The sequence below is a fragment of the Kogia breviceps genome, chromosome 8 (assembly GCF_026419965.1).
Source record: "Kogia breviceps isolate mKogBre1 chromosome 8, mKogBre1 haplotype 1, whole genome shotgun sequence".
NCBI classification, from domain to species: Eukaryota; Metazoa; Chordata; class Mammalia; order Artiodactyla; family Physeteridae; genus Kogia; species Kogia breviceps.
Genome location: NC_081317.1, coordinates 23,987,784 through 24,008,808, shown reverse-complemented (window position 1 = coordinate 24,008,808; position 21,025 = coordinate 23,987,784). Strand labels below are relative to the sequence as shown.

At 46.0% G+C, this 21,025-nt stretch overlaps 1 protein-coding gene across 4 annotated transcripts in view; it reads right to left on the bottom strand.

Moving 5' to 3' along the window:
* Window positions 1–2,230: 2,230 nt before the first annotated feature.
* EPB41L4B (erythrocyte membrane protein band 4.1 like 4B) overlaps window positions 2,231–21,025 on the bottom strand; it is a 145,999-nt gene continuing 127,204 nt past the window's right edge. For 2 of the 4 annotated variants that reach the window (XM_067040990.1, XM_067040991.1), the window contains exons 22-26: window positions 20,558–20,635; window positions 14,548–14,664; window positions 12,610–12,678; window positions 6,373–6,518; window positions 3,891–4,893 (exon numbers count right to left, since the gene is read on the bottom strand). In XM_067040990.1, coding sequence (XP_066897091.1) covers window positions 4,824–4,893; window positions 6,373–6,518; window positions 12,610–12,678; window positions 14,548–14,664; window positions 20,558–20,635 — 480 coding nt within the window. In that variant the 3' untranslated portion in view covers window positions 3,891–4,823. Of the gene's footprint in view, window positions 4,894–6,372; window positions 6,519–12,609; window positions 12,679–14,547; window positions 14,665–20,557; window positions 20,636–21,025 lie in introns of all 4 variants that reach the window. The other 2 variants (XM_067040993.1, XM_067040992.1) reach the window with 2 other exon arrangements.

The following is a 21,025-nucleotide window of genomic DNA, read 5'->3' as shown; positions in this document are numbered from 1 at the left end:
AGATATAAGGCAAATTAAAACCAGGTCATTCTTCTGGTAAACTGGTCTGGTAAAACCAGGTGGGCTTTTGTTTTTTTTTGGGGGGGGCAGGGGATGTCGGGTGCTGGTGTTGGAGGAGGGTTTGCATCCACAGCTTAAAATGAAGCTTGTAGGTAAACTGCAGATTTCAATGACCTACCCATGATCAAGGACCTGGGGTCCATGGACTCAAAGGTGGACATAGATGGGTTTCAGGGGTGGTGTGAGGATCCAAAGAAAGTGCTGGAATGATGTGTGACGTATAGCTTTTTCTAGGAAGAATACCCATAATCTTCATGGGTCACTTAAAAGTCTGCACGCCACCCCAGGGCCTTAGAACCTACTCTGGTTTCCAATTCTTTGCGGGCTTGGCTGCTTCCTTTCACGAGGTTCTCTTTCATCCACTTAAATTGCTTTGGGGATTTTCTTATTCTTTTCGTTTTCTTACAAGATTTCAGCCCTGGAGGGAGACCTGTTCTCACCCTCAGCACATATTCCCTTTGTTACATCCCAGGTTTTGCATAAACCCTCTGCTCCCCGCTGATGTGAATCCACAATACTGTGGTTTTCTCTTTTGTACATATTTTTCAAGGCAGAACGTTTCCTGAACATGCTGAGACCACTGCCTGAACAAGAGCTGGGTATTCAAACAAGAACTTAGAGATGAACCTGAGTTTAATTTCATTTGCATTTTTTTAAAAAAAGATAGCACCTTTATTTTCTCTTCTCAAAGCCATTTCTCTAAAACAATTTTTTTTCTGTTATAAACTTCACCCCCCACAAATCAGTGCTGCATCTCGGTATCTGACCAGTTTAACAACAGATTTGCCCACGCTTCTGTCTGTCTAGTAATATATGTGATTTTTTTTCACTTTTGATTGTTTATGAAATAAAAGTTGTGATCTTGGCAGTTCCTCAAAAAGTTCAACATAGAGTTGCCATATGATGCAGCTATTCCCATCTCAGTTATATACCCAAGAGAACTGAAAACATATGTTCACAAATGTTCATATTATTCATAAGAGTCAAAAAGTGGAAGCAAGCCAAATGTCTATTAATTGATGAATGGATAAACAAAATGTGGCATATCCTTACAATGGAATATTATATAGCCATTAAAAAGGAATGAAGTACTAATACATGCTACAACATGGATGAAACTTGAAAACATTGCATTCAGTGAAAGAAGCCAGTCACAAAAGACTACATACTGTGTGATTCCATTTTTATGAAATGTCCAGAATAGGCAAATCCATAGACAAAAATCCAAAGACAGAAAGTAAATTAGTGGTTGCTAAAAGATAGGGGGATGGGCCTTCCCTGGTGGAGCAGTGGTTGCGAGTCCACCTGCCGATGCAGGGGACACGGGTTCGTGCCCCGGTCCGGGAAAATCCCACATGCCGCGGAGCGGCTAGGCCCGTGAGCCATGGCCACTGAGCCTGTGCATCTGGAGCCTGTGCTCCGCAACGGGAGAGGCCACAACAGAGAGAGGCCCACATACCACCAAAAAAAAAAAAATAATAAAAAATAAAATAAAAAATAAAAGATAGGGGGAGGGGAGAATTGGTAGTGACTACAGATATGGAGTTTCTTTTTGGAATCATGGAAATGTTCTGTAATTAGATAGTTGTGATATTTGTATGACATTATGAATATGCTAAAAAATGCTGAATTATATACATTAAAATGGTTAACATGGTGAATTTCAAGTTTTTTAAAAGCTGTGATCTTTGAGATGATGAAAGAAAGATAAAGATGGTAACAGAATATTCTTGTGCTATTCTGGGAGTGTAAAATTTGGGGCACATTCAGGTGGGATCTTCTGAATGCTCTAGGACCTCGTTTTTAAACTCTTTAAACATAAGGATCTCCTATGCAATCTACAACCCACAAACCTGGGGCTGCAGGATTCCCAGGCCACTTGCATTAACCCTCACCCCCATACCCACCAGGAGTCTGTGGCTCACAGTCTGGAACACTTGCTCCGGAATGATTATGTCAGCAAGCTGATTTTTCTCCCTGGACATAATATGTGTTGTGTGACCGTATGGTACTGTTATTTTGGTTTTAAGTATATAAAAAAAAAAAGGCAAAGTGATTGTACCAATTCATTTTTATCCCTATGAATCCACCCAACACAATGTCATCTTCTCAGGTCACAATGCCAAGCACCCAACATACATGTACGTAGGCAAATAACCAGGACAACTGCTGAAACAATGGAATCCTCTTGATTTTACTGGTTAGAGGTGAGCTGCCAAAGGTACTGGGTTTTCATATACAGTAACAGCCAACTTGTTTGTGATTAGACTTCCAGTGACATCAACCTTCGGAAACATCTGTGAACCCAGGGGGACATGGGGAAGAAGCAGCAGGCTCAGAGCCTCCTGAACAATGGCCAAAAAGCCCATGCATCCCTCCTCGGAAGCAAAGCCAACCTGACACGTATGTAACACTGAGTTTCCTGGCTTCCTCAAGAAAACTTCAGTTTTGCCCTGGAGGTTTCCATCAGAGAGCCGGAAGTGAAGAGTAGAAGACTGAGAAAGCAGGTTAGAAGAGGAGGGATTGGCAAGAGGTGACAACCCCAGAAACAGATATTTCCCCTGTACTGTACAGGAATACATTTTGTATCGTGTACACAACATAAAGAACGGCTAAAGCTGTTTTAAAAGTACAGCCGGGGTCATGTAGTATTGAGGTGGGGGGTAAAAGTTCCCAAATACCACAATTGCCCCCAGACAGCTTCACCAGTAGAGCAGACAGCAGTGCAAACCATCAATGAGAAAAGCGTCAGTCTGTGAAAGGCAAGCCAAGCCCTGCACATTTGGATAGTTCCTGATGACATCACTACACCACACCAAGGTACAAAAGGGGCTGATGTTTGTAATGATGACGATGACTCATCAAGAAAAGGTTAAATACTCTCCAGTATACTCTGTTTACTAAGGCAGGGAAGTGTGTAATATATTTTAGAAAGATTTCCCTCAAAAAAATATTAAAATTGTATAGATTCAGCACTTAAAGGGTTAATCCTCTGTTATCTGGATATTTGCGTACATTACCTCATTTTACAACAATGCTAGTCAATGAGGCATTACTTTTTTTTTTTTTATAATCATTAGTATCAAATTATTGGCACCATTCAGGTTTAAGGATAGGGACAGGAGAGCAAATTATACAACATAAAAATACAGTTCTGATACAAATATACGAGATCAATTCCACTTAAGTGGTCATAAGAAATGGATGGACATTTTACACACAAGGAAATACAGCTAGTAAGTCACCACATGGAAAAGTGCTCAGCCTTGCTAGCAATTAATGAAATAAAACAACCTTTCAAGAAACGACTATACGCACTTATTAAACTAGCAAAAATAAATAAAAATGGCACAACCCAATACTGGCAGAACTATTGGTAAATAGAAATGCTTATACATTGCTGGTGGTATCATAAATTGTAGAAGGGATTCAAGCATTCAGAGAGGATGGGGGGTTGAACTTGATGACCTTTAAGGTCTTTTCAACCCAGAGACTGGATCTTTCTAGAAAGCAATCTGGCAGTATGAAACAAGAGCTATAAAATACCTCATGCTCTTTGACCTTGTAATCTCTCTTTGGAGATATTCCCAAGGGGTGAATCCAAAGGAAGGAACATTTTTTACAAAGACATTCATAGCAGCACTATTTATAAGAGTGAAAAATTAGATATAACTCAAATATCTAGTAATGACAAGAAGTGAGGTTAATCATGTTACATGGATACAAAGAAATCAGAATTGGTGAGAGCAGGATCAGTGTTGAAAAGAGGAGCTGTGTGTTAGACGGAGGAAGTAATCAAAGAGCATGTACACACTGACCATATTGATGTTAAAATGTGTGCATATTCATTGACAAAGCATGGGAAACACTTCAGAGGGCTAGTTTGTGGTTAGGGGGTTCTTAATTATTCCTGCAAAGTTGTCCAAATGCATAATAAAAATTTAAAAACACATTTCTTGAAACTATATAAAAAGAGAGCAAAGTTTCTTCTGGTCAAGTTTCTATCAACAGGACATGAGTTGATCAACTTTAGAAATAATTTTCCTTTATGGAACGAACACCCAAATGAATCCTGATATCAAGTCACTTTGTAAGGATGTTCAGACAATTTAAACTATAATGCCTTACTTGGGGTTCAATAATAAATTTTATATATCCCAAATAATATCATATACCATAAATTCACAAGTTAAACTGTATTTCAGATTAAGCTGAAGCACGTTCAGCTCTGGTGACTGCAACTTCCCTTTTTTAGTTCACCTACTTGTGTCAGAATAAAAATGAATGTTAAAGACTTTATAAGATCTGTGTATTTACCAGTGTAAATGAAAAACCAGCAGTAAAGAATTATTCTCTCATTAAAAATGACTCTAACAAACAGTCAAAGCTTGGTGCAAGTGTCAATCATACAAAACCACATGGTTGAGATTGACAGCAAAGGATTCCGTGCCATATTAACCCCTGTGGTTATTAATATATACACACAGGTACTTCTGAAAAGGAATCCTGGTTTTCCCAGTTTTCTTCTAGGCTTACCAAATCCTGTCTCAACTACACTGAGTAGCAGAAAACCTCTAATACTCAGGAGACATAAAATATCTTTTCCGATAGAAGTCAAGCCAGAAGTTGGCTTTGACTAACCACAGAGACCTGGGCCAACAGAGCACACATTTGTATGTTGTGCTAGAGTGATCACACAAAGCCCGAAGAAAGAAAACGGACAGAAGGCACCATGCCATCCTCCAGGCACCAAGGGGAGAATTTCACAGTTCGGTCATCAACAGTCTTTTCATCATTTTCTCTCTCTCCAGTTCCTGCCGGAGCGTCTCGGCACTGAAAAAGAATAAGGTGACAAAATGGTGAGATACACGCTCAAAAATGGTAAGAGCAGTCTCCGTTTAAATGTCGTCTCCCAGATTCTTTCCCAATCTGAGTTCCTGACTTTCTCTTTCAGGCTCCTTAAGGACCCCCTACATTTGCTAGCATTACAGTGACCTGAAATAGGCTGCCTATAGGTTTCCCCCACCAGACGGAGAGCTTCTGAAGGTACCGCTCCTGAGAGGACTGACTGTTATATATGCCATTTCCTCTCGGAAACCCTGGAGCCTAGCATAGGATCTGGCACATAGCAGCCCCTCAGTAAAGGTCATTTAAATGAATGGGAAAATGTCCAGGGGTTAGATTTCTTTAAATCGTGTTTTCAATTGGTTTCATATGCACTTTCTCCCAGAATTACCTCCAATATTTTAATAAATAAAATTGAATGAAGTAAAATTGGCTGCTTTAAGAGGCTGCTGCTGACTTCTTGGCCCTCGAGCCCAGTTGCCTATCCAAGGAATTTATCTCCACTGTTTAGGTACACACACACACACACACACACACACACACACACACACACACACACACACACACAGGAAGTACAAGTCTTGAAAGGCACAATCAATTTTTAAAATAATTTCATTCAGAGTAGAAAGCAATGTTTCTACTATGGCCAAGAAGGCTTTACACAGGGCTTCCCTGGTGGCGCAGTGGTTGAGAATCCGCCTGCCGATGCAGGAGACACGGGTTCGTGCCCCGGTCCGGGAAGATCCCACATGCCGCGGAGCGGCTGGGCCCGTGAGCCATGGCCGCTGGGCCTGCGCGTCCGGAGCCTGTGCTCCGCAGCGGGAGAGGCCACAACAGTGAGAGGCCCGCATACCGCAAAAAAAAAAAAGAAGGCTTTACACAATCTGGCCCCAGCCTACAACTTCATGGGTTTCCCCTCCTGTCGTTCACTACCTCTCTGGCTGCACCAGCCCCCTTAACTCTTCCTTAACCATGCCAGGCTCACTCCACCTCAGAGGCCTTGGCACCAGCTGTTCCCTCTGACTACTACATATCTGCAGCTTGCTTCCCTCAACACCTTCAGCTCTCTGCTTAAATGCCACCTGGGTGACACCATCCCAGCATGCCCTATTGCCCTTCATGGATTTATGTTTCTCCCTAACACTTGTCACTATCTCACACACACGCACACACACACACACACACTCATTCAATGTCTCTCTCCCCTCCCCCAAGACTAAATGGTAAACTCCATAAAGGTAGCACTTTCATCTGTTTTGTTCACTCTACAGCCCTAGCACCTAGAATAGTGTCCAGCCTTTTTGATGACATTTCAATAAACATCAATATTCAGAGAATATTCAGAGAATAAATGAATAAAAGAATGAATAAGAGAGTGGTAGATGTCAAAAACACAATGCACCTAGAGCCTGTGCCTGGTTTTCCTGTCCTCAGAGTTATCTCTTGGTACCTGCTGATCTGACTCACCTGGCCACTGGAGAAACAGGCTTCCGAATGGTGTAGATGGTCTGCACTGTGGAGACGGTCTCTGTCAAAGGCCTCAGGGTTGCTGCTGGAATCAGTGGGGAAGACTGGCCAGGACAGCACTGTAATTTACTGTCTCTAAAGTCTGCCTGGAGAGGAAACAGAAAAGAGGAAATCAATCTCAGTTTGGGTCCCATTTTCACACTGTCAGCTGCTCCCTAAGCCTTGCCACACAGTCCCTGTTATTTTATTTATTTATTTAAGAAATTTTTATTTATTTATTTTTGGCTGCGTTGGGTCCTCGTTGCTGCGCATGGGCTTTCTCTAGTTGCAGCAAGCGGGGGCTACTCTTCGTTGCGGTGCGTGGGCTTCTCATTGCGGTGGCTCCTCTTGTTGTGGAGCGTGGGTTCCATGCGCATGGGCTTCAGTAGTTGTGGCACGTGGGCTCAGTAGTTGTGGCACGTGGGCTCTAGAGTGCAGGCTCAGTAGTTGTGGCACACGGGCTTAGTTGCTGTGCGGCATGTGGGATATTCCCGGACCAGGGCTCGAACCCGTGTCCCCTGCATTGGCAGGCATATTCTTAACTACTGTGCCACCAGGGAAGCCCAGTCCCTGTTATTTTTTAATAATAGTTAATCAATTGCCATTTATTAAATGATTTTGTTAGTGCTAGCCACTATGCTAAGCACTTGACATACATTACCTCTGGACAATCTTAAAGGTAGAGGTCATGTTTCATCACATGTTAGACACCATCATTTGTAAGATGCACTATTTTTGCATGTGCCACAGAGAAAGAAAAAGTAACCATTCGAACTCTGTCATGTACACTATTGTAATAAACATTCTGATTTCAGAGATGATAGAAGGTGGAAAAATGCACATCTTGGAACTGATATTATGGAAAAGGAAAGTGAGGCTCAAAGAGGTTAAGTAATCTTCCCAAGGGCACACAGTTAATAAGTATTAAGAACCAGTATTTAGAACCAGGGTTGGCTGACTTCATAATTGGTCTTTTTTACCATTATAACAGTGGTTCCCAAAGTATGGGCCCCAGACCAGCAGCATCAGTACCATCTTGAAACCTGGTGAAAATGCAAATTCTCAGGCCCCAACTAAGACCTTTGGAACCAGAATGTTTGGGGACAAAGTCCAGCAATCTGTGTTTTTATGAGACCTTCAGATGATTCTGATATACGGTAGAGTTTGAGAACTACTGGTCTAGAGTACACTGCCTCATTTGGAGAGGATAATTTATTGTTATTTTCATTACAAAGCAAGATATGCTTATTACTTTACATAGAAAACTCAGAAGATTATATCAAAGTAAATAAATGAAGAAATTCCATAATCCCTTACTATCACTGCCAGTGTATTTCCTCATTGCATTTTTTCTATGCATACTTTTTTGTTTGTTTTATATCCTTTCAGTAGTACCAGCTATATATTTTATAACTTGAGTTTTCATGCTAGTTCCTGGCCCTAAACTTGGAGAAATTTTTCACGTGGCTTTCTAAAGAAGAGGTTTTGATCATCAAATGAGCAATATATTTCTAGTGATTAGACAGACGATGAGCTGTCCCTCCTAGGGAAACATGGAAAACCACAAAAATACCAGGTTTAGTTGTAGTTCTGTAAGGGTATATCTGGTTTGAGCAATGGGGAGGATCTTATCTTTGAGAGGTCCTGAAAGACTACTGCTGAGAAATGCAATCCCAGGCTTCCCTGGTGGCGCAGTGGTTGAGAGTCCGCCTGCCGAAGCAGGGGACACGGGTTCGTGCCCCGGTCCAGGAAGATCCCACATGCCGCGGAGCGGCTGGGCCTGTGAGCCATGGCCGCTGAGCCTGCACGTCCGGAGCCTGTGCTCCACAACGGGAGAGGCCACGACAGTGAGAGGCCCACGTACTGAAAAAAAAAAAAAAAAAAAAAAGAAATGCAATCCCTTGTTTGTTTTACAAGTGCCTCTAGAGAGAGAACTGACCTGGCCTGGGCTGGAGCAATGCCAAAGAATTGACCACGAGAACAGGAGCATCGTAGGGTTGCTAGCATGTGATGTTTGCCACAGGGAGCTTTCACAAACTTTGGGCTGTAGCGGTCACTTGTGTGATTTACCAGATAATCCTGGCTCGTTGATTTCCATGGTAGGATTACACTTCCCTACCCCACTTTGAAGTTAGGCATGACCATGTGCCTTGCTTTGGCCAAAGAAATGTGGTGCCATGTTTTATTTCCATTGGAAGATTTAAGTGCTAGTGTGTGATTTGTCACCTCCTTTTTTTTTTCCCCTCTGCCACTGTGACCAGCAGTGTTTCAGATGGCAGCTGCTCCATTAGCCTGGGTCCCAGAAACAGAGCAACACAGAGCAGAATGCGTAGCCCATCCCTGACAGACATGCAGCGTGAGTAGGAAATTCAATTTGTCATTTTAAAGCATGACTTAGCCCAGCCTTCCTGATACAGGAGCTGGGGTAAGAAGTTATTTTGTTGTTTCAGTGAAGTGGGTGGAGGTTGGGCTTTTGATGCCAATTTTGATCCTTTCTGGATAAAAGAAGGAAATTTACACTTACATACAAAGGCAAAAGTGGGTAAAAGTACCAGGGCCTTAGCATGAATCAAGGCAGTGGCACCAGACTTTATTAATGGTCATTATATTCTTTACTGCCATGCACTCAAAGTAGAAAAACAAAGAGCCAGCTTCACTTAAGGATGACCTTAGGGAGCAGTGAAAATTACTATTATTAAATCTCAACCCTGAGAACTTGCCTTCTTAATATTTGTTGAATGAAGAAATGAATGAATGAACTTCTGCTGGAACAAAGCAGATAACACAGGGACAGACCAGGTTAGGCAGAAGAACATGGGACAGAAATCTGACCGGAGCCAGGCAGGGGCCCTCATCTTAGACAGACCAAGGCCCTGGGCTGAGTACCAGGGAGAGTTAACAGGCCCAAATACAAGACAGAAACTGGTCTCAGGATTAAGCAAGGAGCCTTGTTGTTGAAACCAGGCCCAAGGTCAATGCTGGATCAACAGCCAGAATAACTTTGTGTGGACTTCCCTGGAGCTGCTGAGCTCCCCCATGACTGTGGTCAGGATAGGTGTGGAGGCCTGTGGAGAGGCCAACCCTGCAGCAAGGTCAAGTGTCTTGACCTTGGAGGGGAGGAAAAGACAATATGACACATGGGGGGGGTAAGAAAATTAGGGAGCTGAAGCTCATGAATTTGGCTTCTGTTACCATCCAGCTGTTAGTAACTCCCTAATTATAATCTCCAGTCTAGTCCTGTCTCCTGATACAGACTTGGATATCCAACTGCCCATTCACTGTTTCCATTCGGATGCTTCCAAGGCATTTCTAACACATCAAGTCAAAGGCAAACTCATTATCCCTCCCAATCCACTCTTCCCTAAGATTTCCTTATCTTAGTGAATGGACCCACTCTCCATCCACATTCTGCAAGTCAGAAATCTGGGAGCCCTTTTTGGCCCTCCCTCTCCCTCATCCAATCCAATTCCTTACCAGCCTCTTTTTTTTTTTTTTTTTTTTGCGGTACGTGGGCCTCTCACTGTTGTGGCCTCTCCCGTTGCGGAGCACAGGCTCCGGACGCGCAGGCTCAGCGGCCATGGCTCATGGGCCCAGCCGCTCCGCGGCATGTGAGATCTTCCCAGACCGGGGCACGAACCCGTGTCCCCTTCATCGGCAGGCGGACCCTCAAACACTGCGCCACCAGGGAAGCCCTTGAATCTTCTTTTTTTTTTTTTAAGATTTTTTTTTTTTTGATGTGGACCATTTTTAAAGTCTATTGAATTTGTTACAATATTGCTTCTGTTTTATGTTTTGGATTTTTGGCCACCAGCCATGTGGGATCTTAGCTCCCCGACCAGGGATTGAACCCACACCCCCTTGCACTGCAAGGTGAAGTCTTAACCACTGAAATGCCAGGGAAGTCCCCCTTACCAGCCTCTTAAATATCCCCCTGATCTGTGCACATCTCTCCACCTCCACCATCAACACCTCTCCGGATCACAGTCTCTGCCTTCTCTCCCTTGAACTATTGTCCTAGATTTCTTGGCTACTTCCCTGAGCCCACTCCGCCTGAACCCAGCTCTGCTCCCACTCTGCCAGCACAGGGATCACTTCCAAATGCAGCTGCCCTGTTACTACCCGGCTCAAAGTCCTTCAAAGGCTTCCCATTGCTCGTAGGGTCCAGATCAGAGCCCCTCCTTTGGCCTACAAAGCCAAGCATGGTTTTGTCCTATAGGGTTTGTCCCTGCTTTCCTCCCCTTCCTCCTCTCATGCCTCACACCTTTGCTCTCTGCCTTCTAGGCCCACTGGCCTTCATTTCAGTGCCCTGAATGTGGGAGGACTCCTCTGCCCCAGGACCCTGGTTCATGCTATTCCCCTGCCCTGCCTGCTCCAGCTGCCTCTAGTCTCTCTTGCCCAGTTCTTAAAAGTCCCAGCATGGTTTCTGACATCGGCTTCCTGCTCCATCTTGGCCCCCAGCTTTTCAGGAAGGGCTTCCCTGGGTGTCTCGCAGCACTGCCAAGGCTGGGGAGCAGGCCAGAGTGCCCACCGTGGCCAGCAGAGGAAGTGGAGCCGGAGCTTCCAGCTGGGGAGCTGTGCCTAGCCAAACTGCAGGGGCCAGATGAATGCTGGGGCCGCAGTACCGAACAGCCTGGCCCAGCCCCTGTGTCTCTGCCCTCTTGTTCTTAAAAGGCAGGTTCTGGAAGCAGATCATGACCCTAGCATGGATTGTTCTAGAAACCTGCTTTTGTCTCTGCGTGGAATGCTGAACACCTTCCCAGTTCTGTTCCTCCTCCAAGACATGAATCAGCCACTGCTCACACCCTCTCTGTTCATGTGGCTGGCCACCTCAGGTAGTGACCATCACCTGACCCATGAGACTGTACTTCAAGCTTCCCCTAGGCCACCTCACAGGTCCTCTAGATGGGCCTTTGGAAGGAGCCTCAGGGACCACTTGGTTCTTGGTTCTAGGAATCGTATACTCCGATCCCTGGGAGGAGGAGAGGGTGAGGGGAAAGAGGAGGGAGTCTCTTCTGCCCCCCCATTTGAGCCTCCCCACTTCTGCTCAGTAGATGGTGCGCTTCTGCAGAAGCCTTTAGTTAAAGAAAAAAAGTTGAGCAGCTGAAAAGAATCCTGAAAATCATCAAACTCTCTCATTTTGCAGATGAGAAAACTACATTTAAATGTTTAAACACATTTCAGCAGTTTGCAAAGAGTTTAAATAAGCTGCTCAGCGACACAGAGAGCCATGGTAACGGGAAAGCCAGTTGTCATGACTACCTGCTCTTGTTAAGTACACCACCTGCCTCTCCAGCACTGAGAAACAACAGTCAGTACTTGACATTTGTGGGGGTGGTCTGTGGTCGGTGAAGTACTTTCAAGTTCTTTGATCCCTTTTGATCCTTGCCTCACCCAGATATAAGGAGGAGGATGTTCTTATTCCTATTTCCACTTTAAATAAGAGGAGACTGGTGCTCAGAGTGGTAAAATAATTTAACCTAAAAATCTTACCATTATCAAGATGCAGATCCAACCCAAAAGAATTAAAAACACGGACTCAGACAAAATAGGCACCTGCGTGTTCATAGCAGCACTATTCACATTAGCCAAAAGGTGGAGACAACCCATCAATGCCCATCAATAAATGAATGGATCAACAAGTTACGGTATATAAGTACAATGGAATATTATTCCTCCATGAGAAGAAATGAGGTACTGATATATCTTACAGCGTGCACGAGCCTTACAAACATTATGCTAAGTGACAGAAGCCAGACACAATAGGTCACACAGTATACGATTCCATTTTTATGGAATATCCAAACTGGGCAAATCCAAAAAGACAGAATGCAGATTGGTGGTTGACAGGGGCCAGAGGGAAGGGGAAAATGGGAAGTGACTGCTTGATGGGTATGAGGTTTCCTTTGGGGGTGATGAAAAGGTTTTAGAATTAGATAGAGGTGGTAGCTGCATGACACTGAATGTACTAAATGTCACTGAATCGTCACTTTAAAATGGTTCATTTTACGTTACGTGAAGCTCACCTCAATAAAATAAAACTAGAAGATGCAGACCCCCAAACCCCAGCTCCTTCCCTGCCTCACAGAGTTCACAGTGATCAAAAGAAGCTGTGGGCACTGCTGGCCGGTGAACCACAGGTAAGCACGCCACCTGGGAACAATGTCTCGAGACACAGATCTGTCTTCCGGATCTACTTACGGTAAACTGTGGCCCTGTTATGAAAGGATCAGGAAAAGGGGTCACTGTATCAGCCGGGAATGTTTTTATCTTCAAAAAAGAGACAGAGAAGAGTGTTACTTTCAGATTAGAAAACAAAGTTTTGAAATCTTTGGCAGTGCATTTTTAAACCGAACTGAAGATTTCAGGGGAACACACACCGAACCTTCATTACTTGTTGAAGAAATACATCAAGGGTTGCTAGGAGCGTTGCCCAGAGCTCGTATCTGTGCGTGTTGTTGTGCTATAGGGCCAGGCCGCTGCAAGGAAGACAGGCTGGAGTCTTCCTCGCCCTGACCATGACCAGGGTGTATAATAAGGCAGGTGACGGCTCCCCTGCAGCTGTGGAGAATGGACTAGAGGCCGCTGAGAGGGCCTTAGTGTCTCTCAGAGTCTTGCCTATGACCCTGGAGTAGTTACCTGATGGCCTTGAGTCATTCTAATGGAGGGTAAGGCAGGGAGGAGCAGGAACACATCAGACCAGACCCAAATGTGCTGAGGGTTCTGAATGAGTTGAGTAGGTCTCAACTCAACCAATCTAGAAATGACAATGTCCTTGCCGTGGGCACTGAGATGGCCAGCCCAAGCCTGCTCCCCTTCTGCAAACTCTCCTTAGTCTCTTTAAATATCTCAAAATTCCCAGGGACTCAGGTGCCAACTCAGGTTGCTGGTAGTGACTGCCTGTAGCATAGCAAGAGAAGGACTGGGGGTAGCCTTTCTCCTCCTAGGGCCTAACATGGTGTTCTGAGACCAAAAGCAAAGTGAAAGTAACATACAGATAAGACTCAGACCATCATGAAATAAAAGGGGAAAAGAGGATTATTATCACTAGTAAAGAAATGGGAAAGTTGGCAACTTCAAAGAATCATTTTATACCTGCTCTAAAGAAGAAAAAGGGGTGGGATAGGGAGGGTGGGAGGGAGGGAGATGCAAGGGGGAAGAGATATGGGAACATATGTATATGTATAACTGATTCACTTTGTTGTAAAGCAGAAACTAACACACCATTGTAAAACAGTTATACTCCAATAAAGATGTTAAAAAAAAAAAAAAAGAAGAAGAAGAAGAAAAAGACATTCCAACAGTTACACTCTGGATTGCCGGGCTCTGGCAAAGCACATTCACTCTTCTGATGATGGCACTGATGGTCACTGGTATCACCACTTTAGAATGACTTTAGCAAAGCAAAAGTTGCAATATTGAACCCAGCAGGGTCTGGCCTGAGAAAATAAAATACCTGACACACAAGCTATACGTGTTCCCTCGAATAGTGACAAACTGGAAACAAAGCACGCGTCCTGCAGTAAAGAGTTTGTTAGGTAGATGGTGGACCATTCACTTGATGGAATATACAGCATGTGGTACCGAGAACAAGCTAGAAACAATAAAACATTAAGCAAAAAGAGGAAAACAGGAGATGATATGGATACTCTGATTTAACTATGTAAAATTATGAATGAATACAAATAAATATTAGAAGGAAACGTGCAAAAATGAAAAAAGGTTGTGCTACGTTGGGATTACGGGTGATTCCCTTCAAGTCATTATATAATTCTCATATTGTCATCTTGATAAATAGCAGGAAAACACAAGTTAAAAGCTTTTGTTTTCAATAGAAATGCAACTAAGAATTTTTCACTCTGCGGAAAGCATCTATCCTCAGCACGGCTCTAGGAGAACAAACGCTTCACGGTTCTTGACACCTAGAGACGAAGGGGCGGGACCACAGCCGTGGGTCCCAGTTTGACCAGGGATGGCTGGACTCCAAACTCTGCAATCATCCTGGAGTGAGAGCCCCTGCGGCCCCGGGCTCCTCCGGAGGTCTGTCTGGTGCTTGTGCACACCCACGGGCTGCCTCCTGGTGGCTCCTGCCCGCCTCACCTCTCCTGGCCGGGCCCCTCTCCCTGCCAGGGTACCTACCAGCCTCGTTTTGATTGGAGGGTGCATGCAAACTCCAGTGGTCTCTTCCTTCATGGGGAGAGAGAGTGGAGGAGAACAGCGAGAGTGGGCACAGTGTGGGGCGCTGGCGGTCTCTGCCTGCTCACGAGGAGAGGAGAGAAGGGGGGGAGGAGGAGGAGGAGGAGGAGGAGGAGGAGGAGGAGGAGAGAAGGGAGGGGAAGGAGAGAAAGACAGCACAGTGCAAGATGGATCTGTGGACTCCAGACAGCTCTCAAGCCAGCCTCACCCGCAGCCTCCTTCCAGCCTCTGGCCACCTGGCTTCTGGCCCCTCCCCCTTCCCTCCTCTTTCCACCTTCTCTCCTCCTCTCCGGCCCTCCTCTGTCTTCTCCGCTATCTGAGCAGAACGACAGATCAAAAAAACCCCATTGCTGGGGCTGGCAGGTAGGGGCCACGTCCTGTGCCAAGTGCACAGGACCCGGTGTGCTGTGGAGGAGTCTGAAGCATTGCCCAGGCCAAGCCAGAAAGAGCTCAGATGAGCCAGTGAAGCCAGTCATGGGGGCAAAATGAGCAATGGCCACATACTGGAGAGTCTGCCTCCCACGCCCCATGGCCTCCTGTACTCTGCTAAGTAAGGGCCCACATGAAAAGTGGATAAGTGAGTGGATGCCCAACAGAGAGCTACAAGAAAGAGGTCCATCAGTGAGGAGGAACACAGAGTTTAACATTTAATCTGTCATGGCTCTTTATCTGTGTTCAGAAAATATATTGGCCGTGGCCCTCCTCCCACATCTACGGACCCAGGCCTTGGCACCTCATATTGGCACTGGGGGGTGAGGGGGCTGGCTGCTCAGCTAGGAGATACCAAGCATTGTGAGAAAATGCCATGTCATTTGGGATACTGGGTTCCCTGGCCCCAGCCCTAAAGAGTGCCACGCACCCAGCAGACATCCAACAGCTTGTGCTGGTGAGGATGAGAATGGTCTCAGGAAAGAACCATTACTCCGGGGAACAAATACGTGCATCTTTTAGCTCATGAGCGTTTTCTTAAGTAGTTGGTATGACCCTGCCGTAATGAATCAAGTAGAGCCTCTGGGAAAGTTTCACTGAAAAGTTATCAGGAAAGTTGTCTTCTTTTCCACCTCCAAATTGATCTAACTCCATCCTTTTAACTATTGTGCAGTCCTAGATGATCTCCAAGGGGCCTTTACAACCATTATTCACAATGGCCTCCATAATAGCCTTGTTTTACTATTCAGACGTGGGAGATGCAGAAATTGCATTTGCAAAGTCTAAATCCATGGGTCTAGACCCTCTTGTTGATTGTTTCTAAATCCATTCTTCAGAAACAAGGGAGGCCACATTAGTCACCTAATGTGCAGTTAGGTTTTCCCACCCGACTTAAACTCCCCCTCCCCCTCTGGTCCTCAGGATAAATGTCATGCTCTATAAGATGCTACCAAGGCATAAATCACCAAGAAACAGGGACATTCTCCTTGAGGCCAAAATGTGTACTGGCCACCAGTGTCTGTATTGAAGATTATAATGGATGACTTAAAGCTTTGCCCAGCGTTGGACTTTCATGGTAAAGAAATGTTGGTCCATCCCACAAGCATCTCTGACCTTTCTAAATGGAGATTTAGATCTTAGATTTCAAACTCAGATTTCTAAATGCATCTGAGCGGATTTAAACAAAAGAACATCCCTGGGGCTCCCGCACTTCTGACTTGTAGTAAATGAACGGGATTTCACATGTAATAGGATACTATTTTGAAATGCCATTTATGTTTTCTCCTGGTATTTCCTTTCCTCCTTGGGTCTTTTCTACATTCAGGCAGCTAGGTTCTATACGGTTTTTGAGTTTCAAAATCTGACTCTCTGGGGAACAACAAGGTTTGGGCACAGATAAATGATAGTGAAAATGTGTAAGCCTTCATCCAGATAAGAAAAGAGATTGCCAGCTTGAGGATAAGAGAGAGAAGTCAGAAGGAAAGGGAGGAGGGGTAGACATTAGTGAGTGCTGCACAAAGGGGCCCTGGGCCGCCCCCGTTCATAGGCAGAGGCTGGGGGACAGGGATTAAAGAGCAGTGGGGACCTGCACCCCTCTACTCAGGTAGAGATGGGAGAGCAGAGCAGAACGGCTGTGTGGTGTGTCCAGCAGATAGAGATTCACATCCCAGCGGCACCGCCATCTCCACCCACCCTAAAGGGGCATAGGTGAAGCAGCGGGTGTCCCAGATGTATCAGCAAACAGGTGACTTCACGAACTAAAGAGACTTCCCTCCCTCTCCCCGTGCCCTGAAGAACACGGATGAAACCCCAGGAAGACTGAAGAGGCACCTGATTTGACTTGAGATTAAGCTTTAGCTCTCCTGCTAGAATGAGGTTCAACATAAAAACTAAGTTATTGAGACAGATGGAAACCCAGTTCTTCTGACACCCAACCCAGGGCCCATTCTGGGCCCTACACAACTTTCCTTTGGCCAGGCCATCTCCTCCCTGACACATGAACTCCTGACTAATAATGTCCCCTGTGACCCAGACAAGACCTGGATTCTGATGCTCTGCAGTTGGGTGAGCGGTTCTTGCAGTACAGGGATCAGGGAGGGACAAGCCCCAAAGAGAGAGCATCAGGGACACAGAAGGTATGGGTGTTCACGGTCTGTGTCACCTGGGGAAGGAAGCTGGCATGACTGACCTGGAGTAGAGGGTGGGACTCTGCATCCCAAGGTCAACATGACTGATGTGTTCATATGCCCACCTTCTAACACCCCACGCTCTACCGACACCCACACCCCCCTGCACACCAAATGAGAACACCAGAGGGAGAGTGCGTGCTGTCTTCACTCACTTGCCTTCTTCCCTTCCCATCCTCACACCCCCAAGCTTCCCTCCCAGGCAGAAACTCTTATCTGATCTTGAAGAGTCTATGATGCAGATTCCAGGAATGGGCAGACAACAGAGCTGCAGAGGTTGTAGGACTTGGGTTGCTAAATTGAGCTACATAATAAAAGAGTTGGGGATTACAGAAGAAAAGAGTTGGGGAAATGCTACAAGAGTGAAGCTAGAAAGAATGTTTTTGTGGAGAGTTTGAGGATGTAAGCCCTTGGGGAAGTGCAAGGTGCAAGGGAATTAAGAGAGAAGCAAAATGAGATTCAAGAACTGTTACCAGGAGCTGTTCATTTAATCTTCTTTCATTATCTTAAGAGACGCCAGTTAAAGATTGAATCTTTTTTATTATTCCTGGCTGTTTGGACCATGTTTCATTCCATGCAGAGACTCGATCATAAGGGTAAAGAGTCATAAGGGTTAAACTAGCTCCACTAGTGTCTTGGTGGAACTTGGTTTAATGAAGGCCAGAAAATCTGTCCCACTCCTCTCTCTCCAGCTCCCTGTCCTTCCAGCTCTGGCCCGAGGAACCAGGGCAGGGACACAGCTTTAAGACTTTCTTCCAGCCCCAGACCCTAAGTCTAGCCTTCCTTGGCTGTCTTTAGACACAGATGCCACGCCCCTCCATCACCCTAACATCAAGGGCAGAAAGGGCTGCAGCTTGCATTTCTTTGATGCTGGGAAGAACAAATGGAGGAGATGGAGGTAAGGGGACCAGACAAAGGGAGAAGCAGGCTGCTGGAGTCCCTCTTCACCTCTAGAACCCTTCGGCACTCATGGAGATAGGTCTCTGGAGTGAAGTAAGGTCAAAGCCAATGATGCCAAGGAAAGCCCCAAATACTAGCCCTCCAGCATACCTTCTGTGTGCATGTGCTCTGTGAACATGCACTTGTGCCTCAAATCTGCACAAATCAGAAGGATGCTTCATCTTGAAAAAAGGTATTCACTGCAAACTTCAGCTCTGAAGTGGGCAACTGTGTCTTGTACAAAAACCTCAGCTGTCCCGTGGCTGGGCAGTGCAGCACCTGGACCCTGTTTCAGAGCTCGGTCAGAGCTGCCCAGAGACACAAGTGTCCTGGGGACATGGAATAAGCTCCCTGCTGTTGGAGGGGTGCAAGCAGAGACTGGACAGTAACTTGGTAGGCATTGGCACCCGAGATCAGGGGACCTCTGGGTCCCTGCCAGATGCTGCTTCCTTTCTAATCTCAATCTGTTATGCCAAACACAGAAAAGGTGATGCAACTAAATCCACAAGCTGGATCTGCAACACAAAGGTTTTTAAGGGAATCCCATCACTCCTGTCAAAGCCATGATGTAGTTTTTGGTAAACTAACCCTAGTTCTCAGATCCAACAGACCTTTTAAATAATAATAAATAATCATTATTTTGCTCATGCTGTACCTTCTGCATAGAATGCTTTGGTCCACTTCCTCCATCAGGCAAACTCCTACTCATAACTTAAAACCCTAGCAACATGAAGCCTTCTTTTTCCTAGTGCCCCCAGACAGGGTTAGGCACAGGGTCCCACAGCAGTGGCAGTTTATACAGACTCTCTTAGAGTGTTTGAAACACAGCCCTTTTTCCAGGCATTGCTCTTCTCCAAAATGGCAAGTTCCCTAAAGAGGAGGCCGGATTTAGCTCAATTGGATGCAAAGGGCACCAGAGAAAGAGCCAGAACATCTGGGCTCCAGCTCCAGCTCAGTCCCTGGATGATTACCCCACTCTGGGACTCAGTCTCCCATCTGGGCAAAGGGGCAATGAGGTGTTTCTGGGTTACCCTATCTTGGCAATCTGTCTCACAAAAAGGCCACGAATCACCAGCTCCATTTACTTGAGCACGGGAAGGAAGTAACTCTGCAGGTCCCCGAGCTGGGTGATGCCCACCGTCAGTTCTCAAGCAGTTTATCTGAAGGCGCTGACTCGAAGCTCTCAGACGGTACCAGCTCTCCAGAAGAGAAGTGTAATTGCATAAATCACACACGATTTCCTTGTGCTAGCTGAGGCAGGAGCGGTGATCATTCCTAAAGCCTGGACAGCATGTTGCCTCATTTGTCCCCTCTTGAAAGCCTTCCAGAAATCCTTCCCATCTGCCACACCCTTGTCCAGGGAGCCAGTCCTGAACGACTCCCACTTCTGGCTTCTCCCCAAGCATCTTCCACATGGCTCTCCTGTGGATCCTGACCCTTTACCCACCTGAGCCCCCTCCAGCCTCTAGCTGCCCTATCCATTCCCAGAGCCTCATACGCAGCCAGGCGCAGAGTAAGTTCTCAGGAGATAGTTTTTGACTTGGCTCACGTTTTGACTCACATGCCAAATTTGTGGACCATGATTTATGCTCCAGTATACTTGGCTATTAGGCTGAGCCCAGCCTAAGATGGGCTGTGTCATCTAATCATGTCATCTAATGATTAGATGTCTGTGTCATCTAATCATGGTTATAATATCTTGGACACATTTATGGTGCTTTATATATGGGGCTCTCTTCCTCTCATGCGATCCTTACAATACTCTTAGACAGACAGGGCAAACAATGACATCCTCATTTGACAGAAGATGGGGCAGCAACTATCCAGTGACAAGGATCTTCAGGTGAGGAGCAGAGGGTGGAGCCAGGTCTGGCCTGCATGACTCCTGGTCCAGTGCTCCCTTCCCTGAAAGGGCTTCCCCGCTGCACGCAACCCATCCTGAAGGAGAGACCTCTGTGCAGAGGACGGGGGATGGTAGGGAGGCACAAGGGGCCTAGAAACCTAGGTGAGGCCTTGAGCTGGTACTTTAGGCCGGAGCATGTTGTTGGAAGAGACAGCAAGAGATGCCCCGTGGCGGGCATGCATGGTGGGCATGCAGCTCAGGAAGCCAAGAAGCCGAGACTGAAGCACGGTGGGGGGGCAGCAGACAGGCAGGGTGGGGCCCCTGCAGCCACCCTCAGAGCACAGTGAGCACGGCCCTCCCTCGGGGGCTCTGTGAGGTGGAAGGACCCGGGATGCCTGAACCCTGGAAGAAAGCTGGTCCCTGAGCCTCCAGGCTGTGAGCAGGACAAGAGGAAGAGCCTTCTCAACAGCGATGCCCACCTCTGTCCATCCGTCCCACTGCCAAGATGTTTCTATGGCCTGTGGCTTTTCTGGTTTTAGCAAAAGGGGAAGTTTACCAGAGGAGTGGCTTCTGTGAAATCCATCAGGAGATCACCTGGCTCCAAGGTAAAGGCACCTCCTCGGTCAGAGGGGCTCTACAAAGGCAGACAGAAATATCCCAGTTAGTGTCGGCTCTGGACTGACTGTGAAATTTCAACAGAAAATGCAGACGGTCCTGACCTCTCTCCTCCTCCCCTTTTCTAACACTGAACTCATGATCATACCAACCCCACCCCCCTGCCCCAGAGTTCTCTTAACTCAGTAGTGTACAAAATGTTGAGACCAAACCCCGAGTTTTTCTGAACTCTTAATGGGTAGAAGTAGGGTACAGGGTGGAGAACTGTCTTTTTTGAAGCTGCAAACAATTTTTCTTAAATGCTTTGAGTGTTCTTTGACTGGCCTTTGGGGGAAAAAACACTTCAAAGAGTCCCTTTGAATATATAAACAGAGAGTAAAGACCTCATCCTGGATCAAGACCTCAAGGA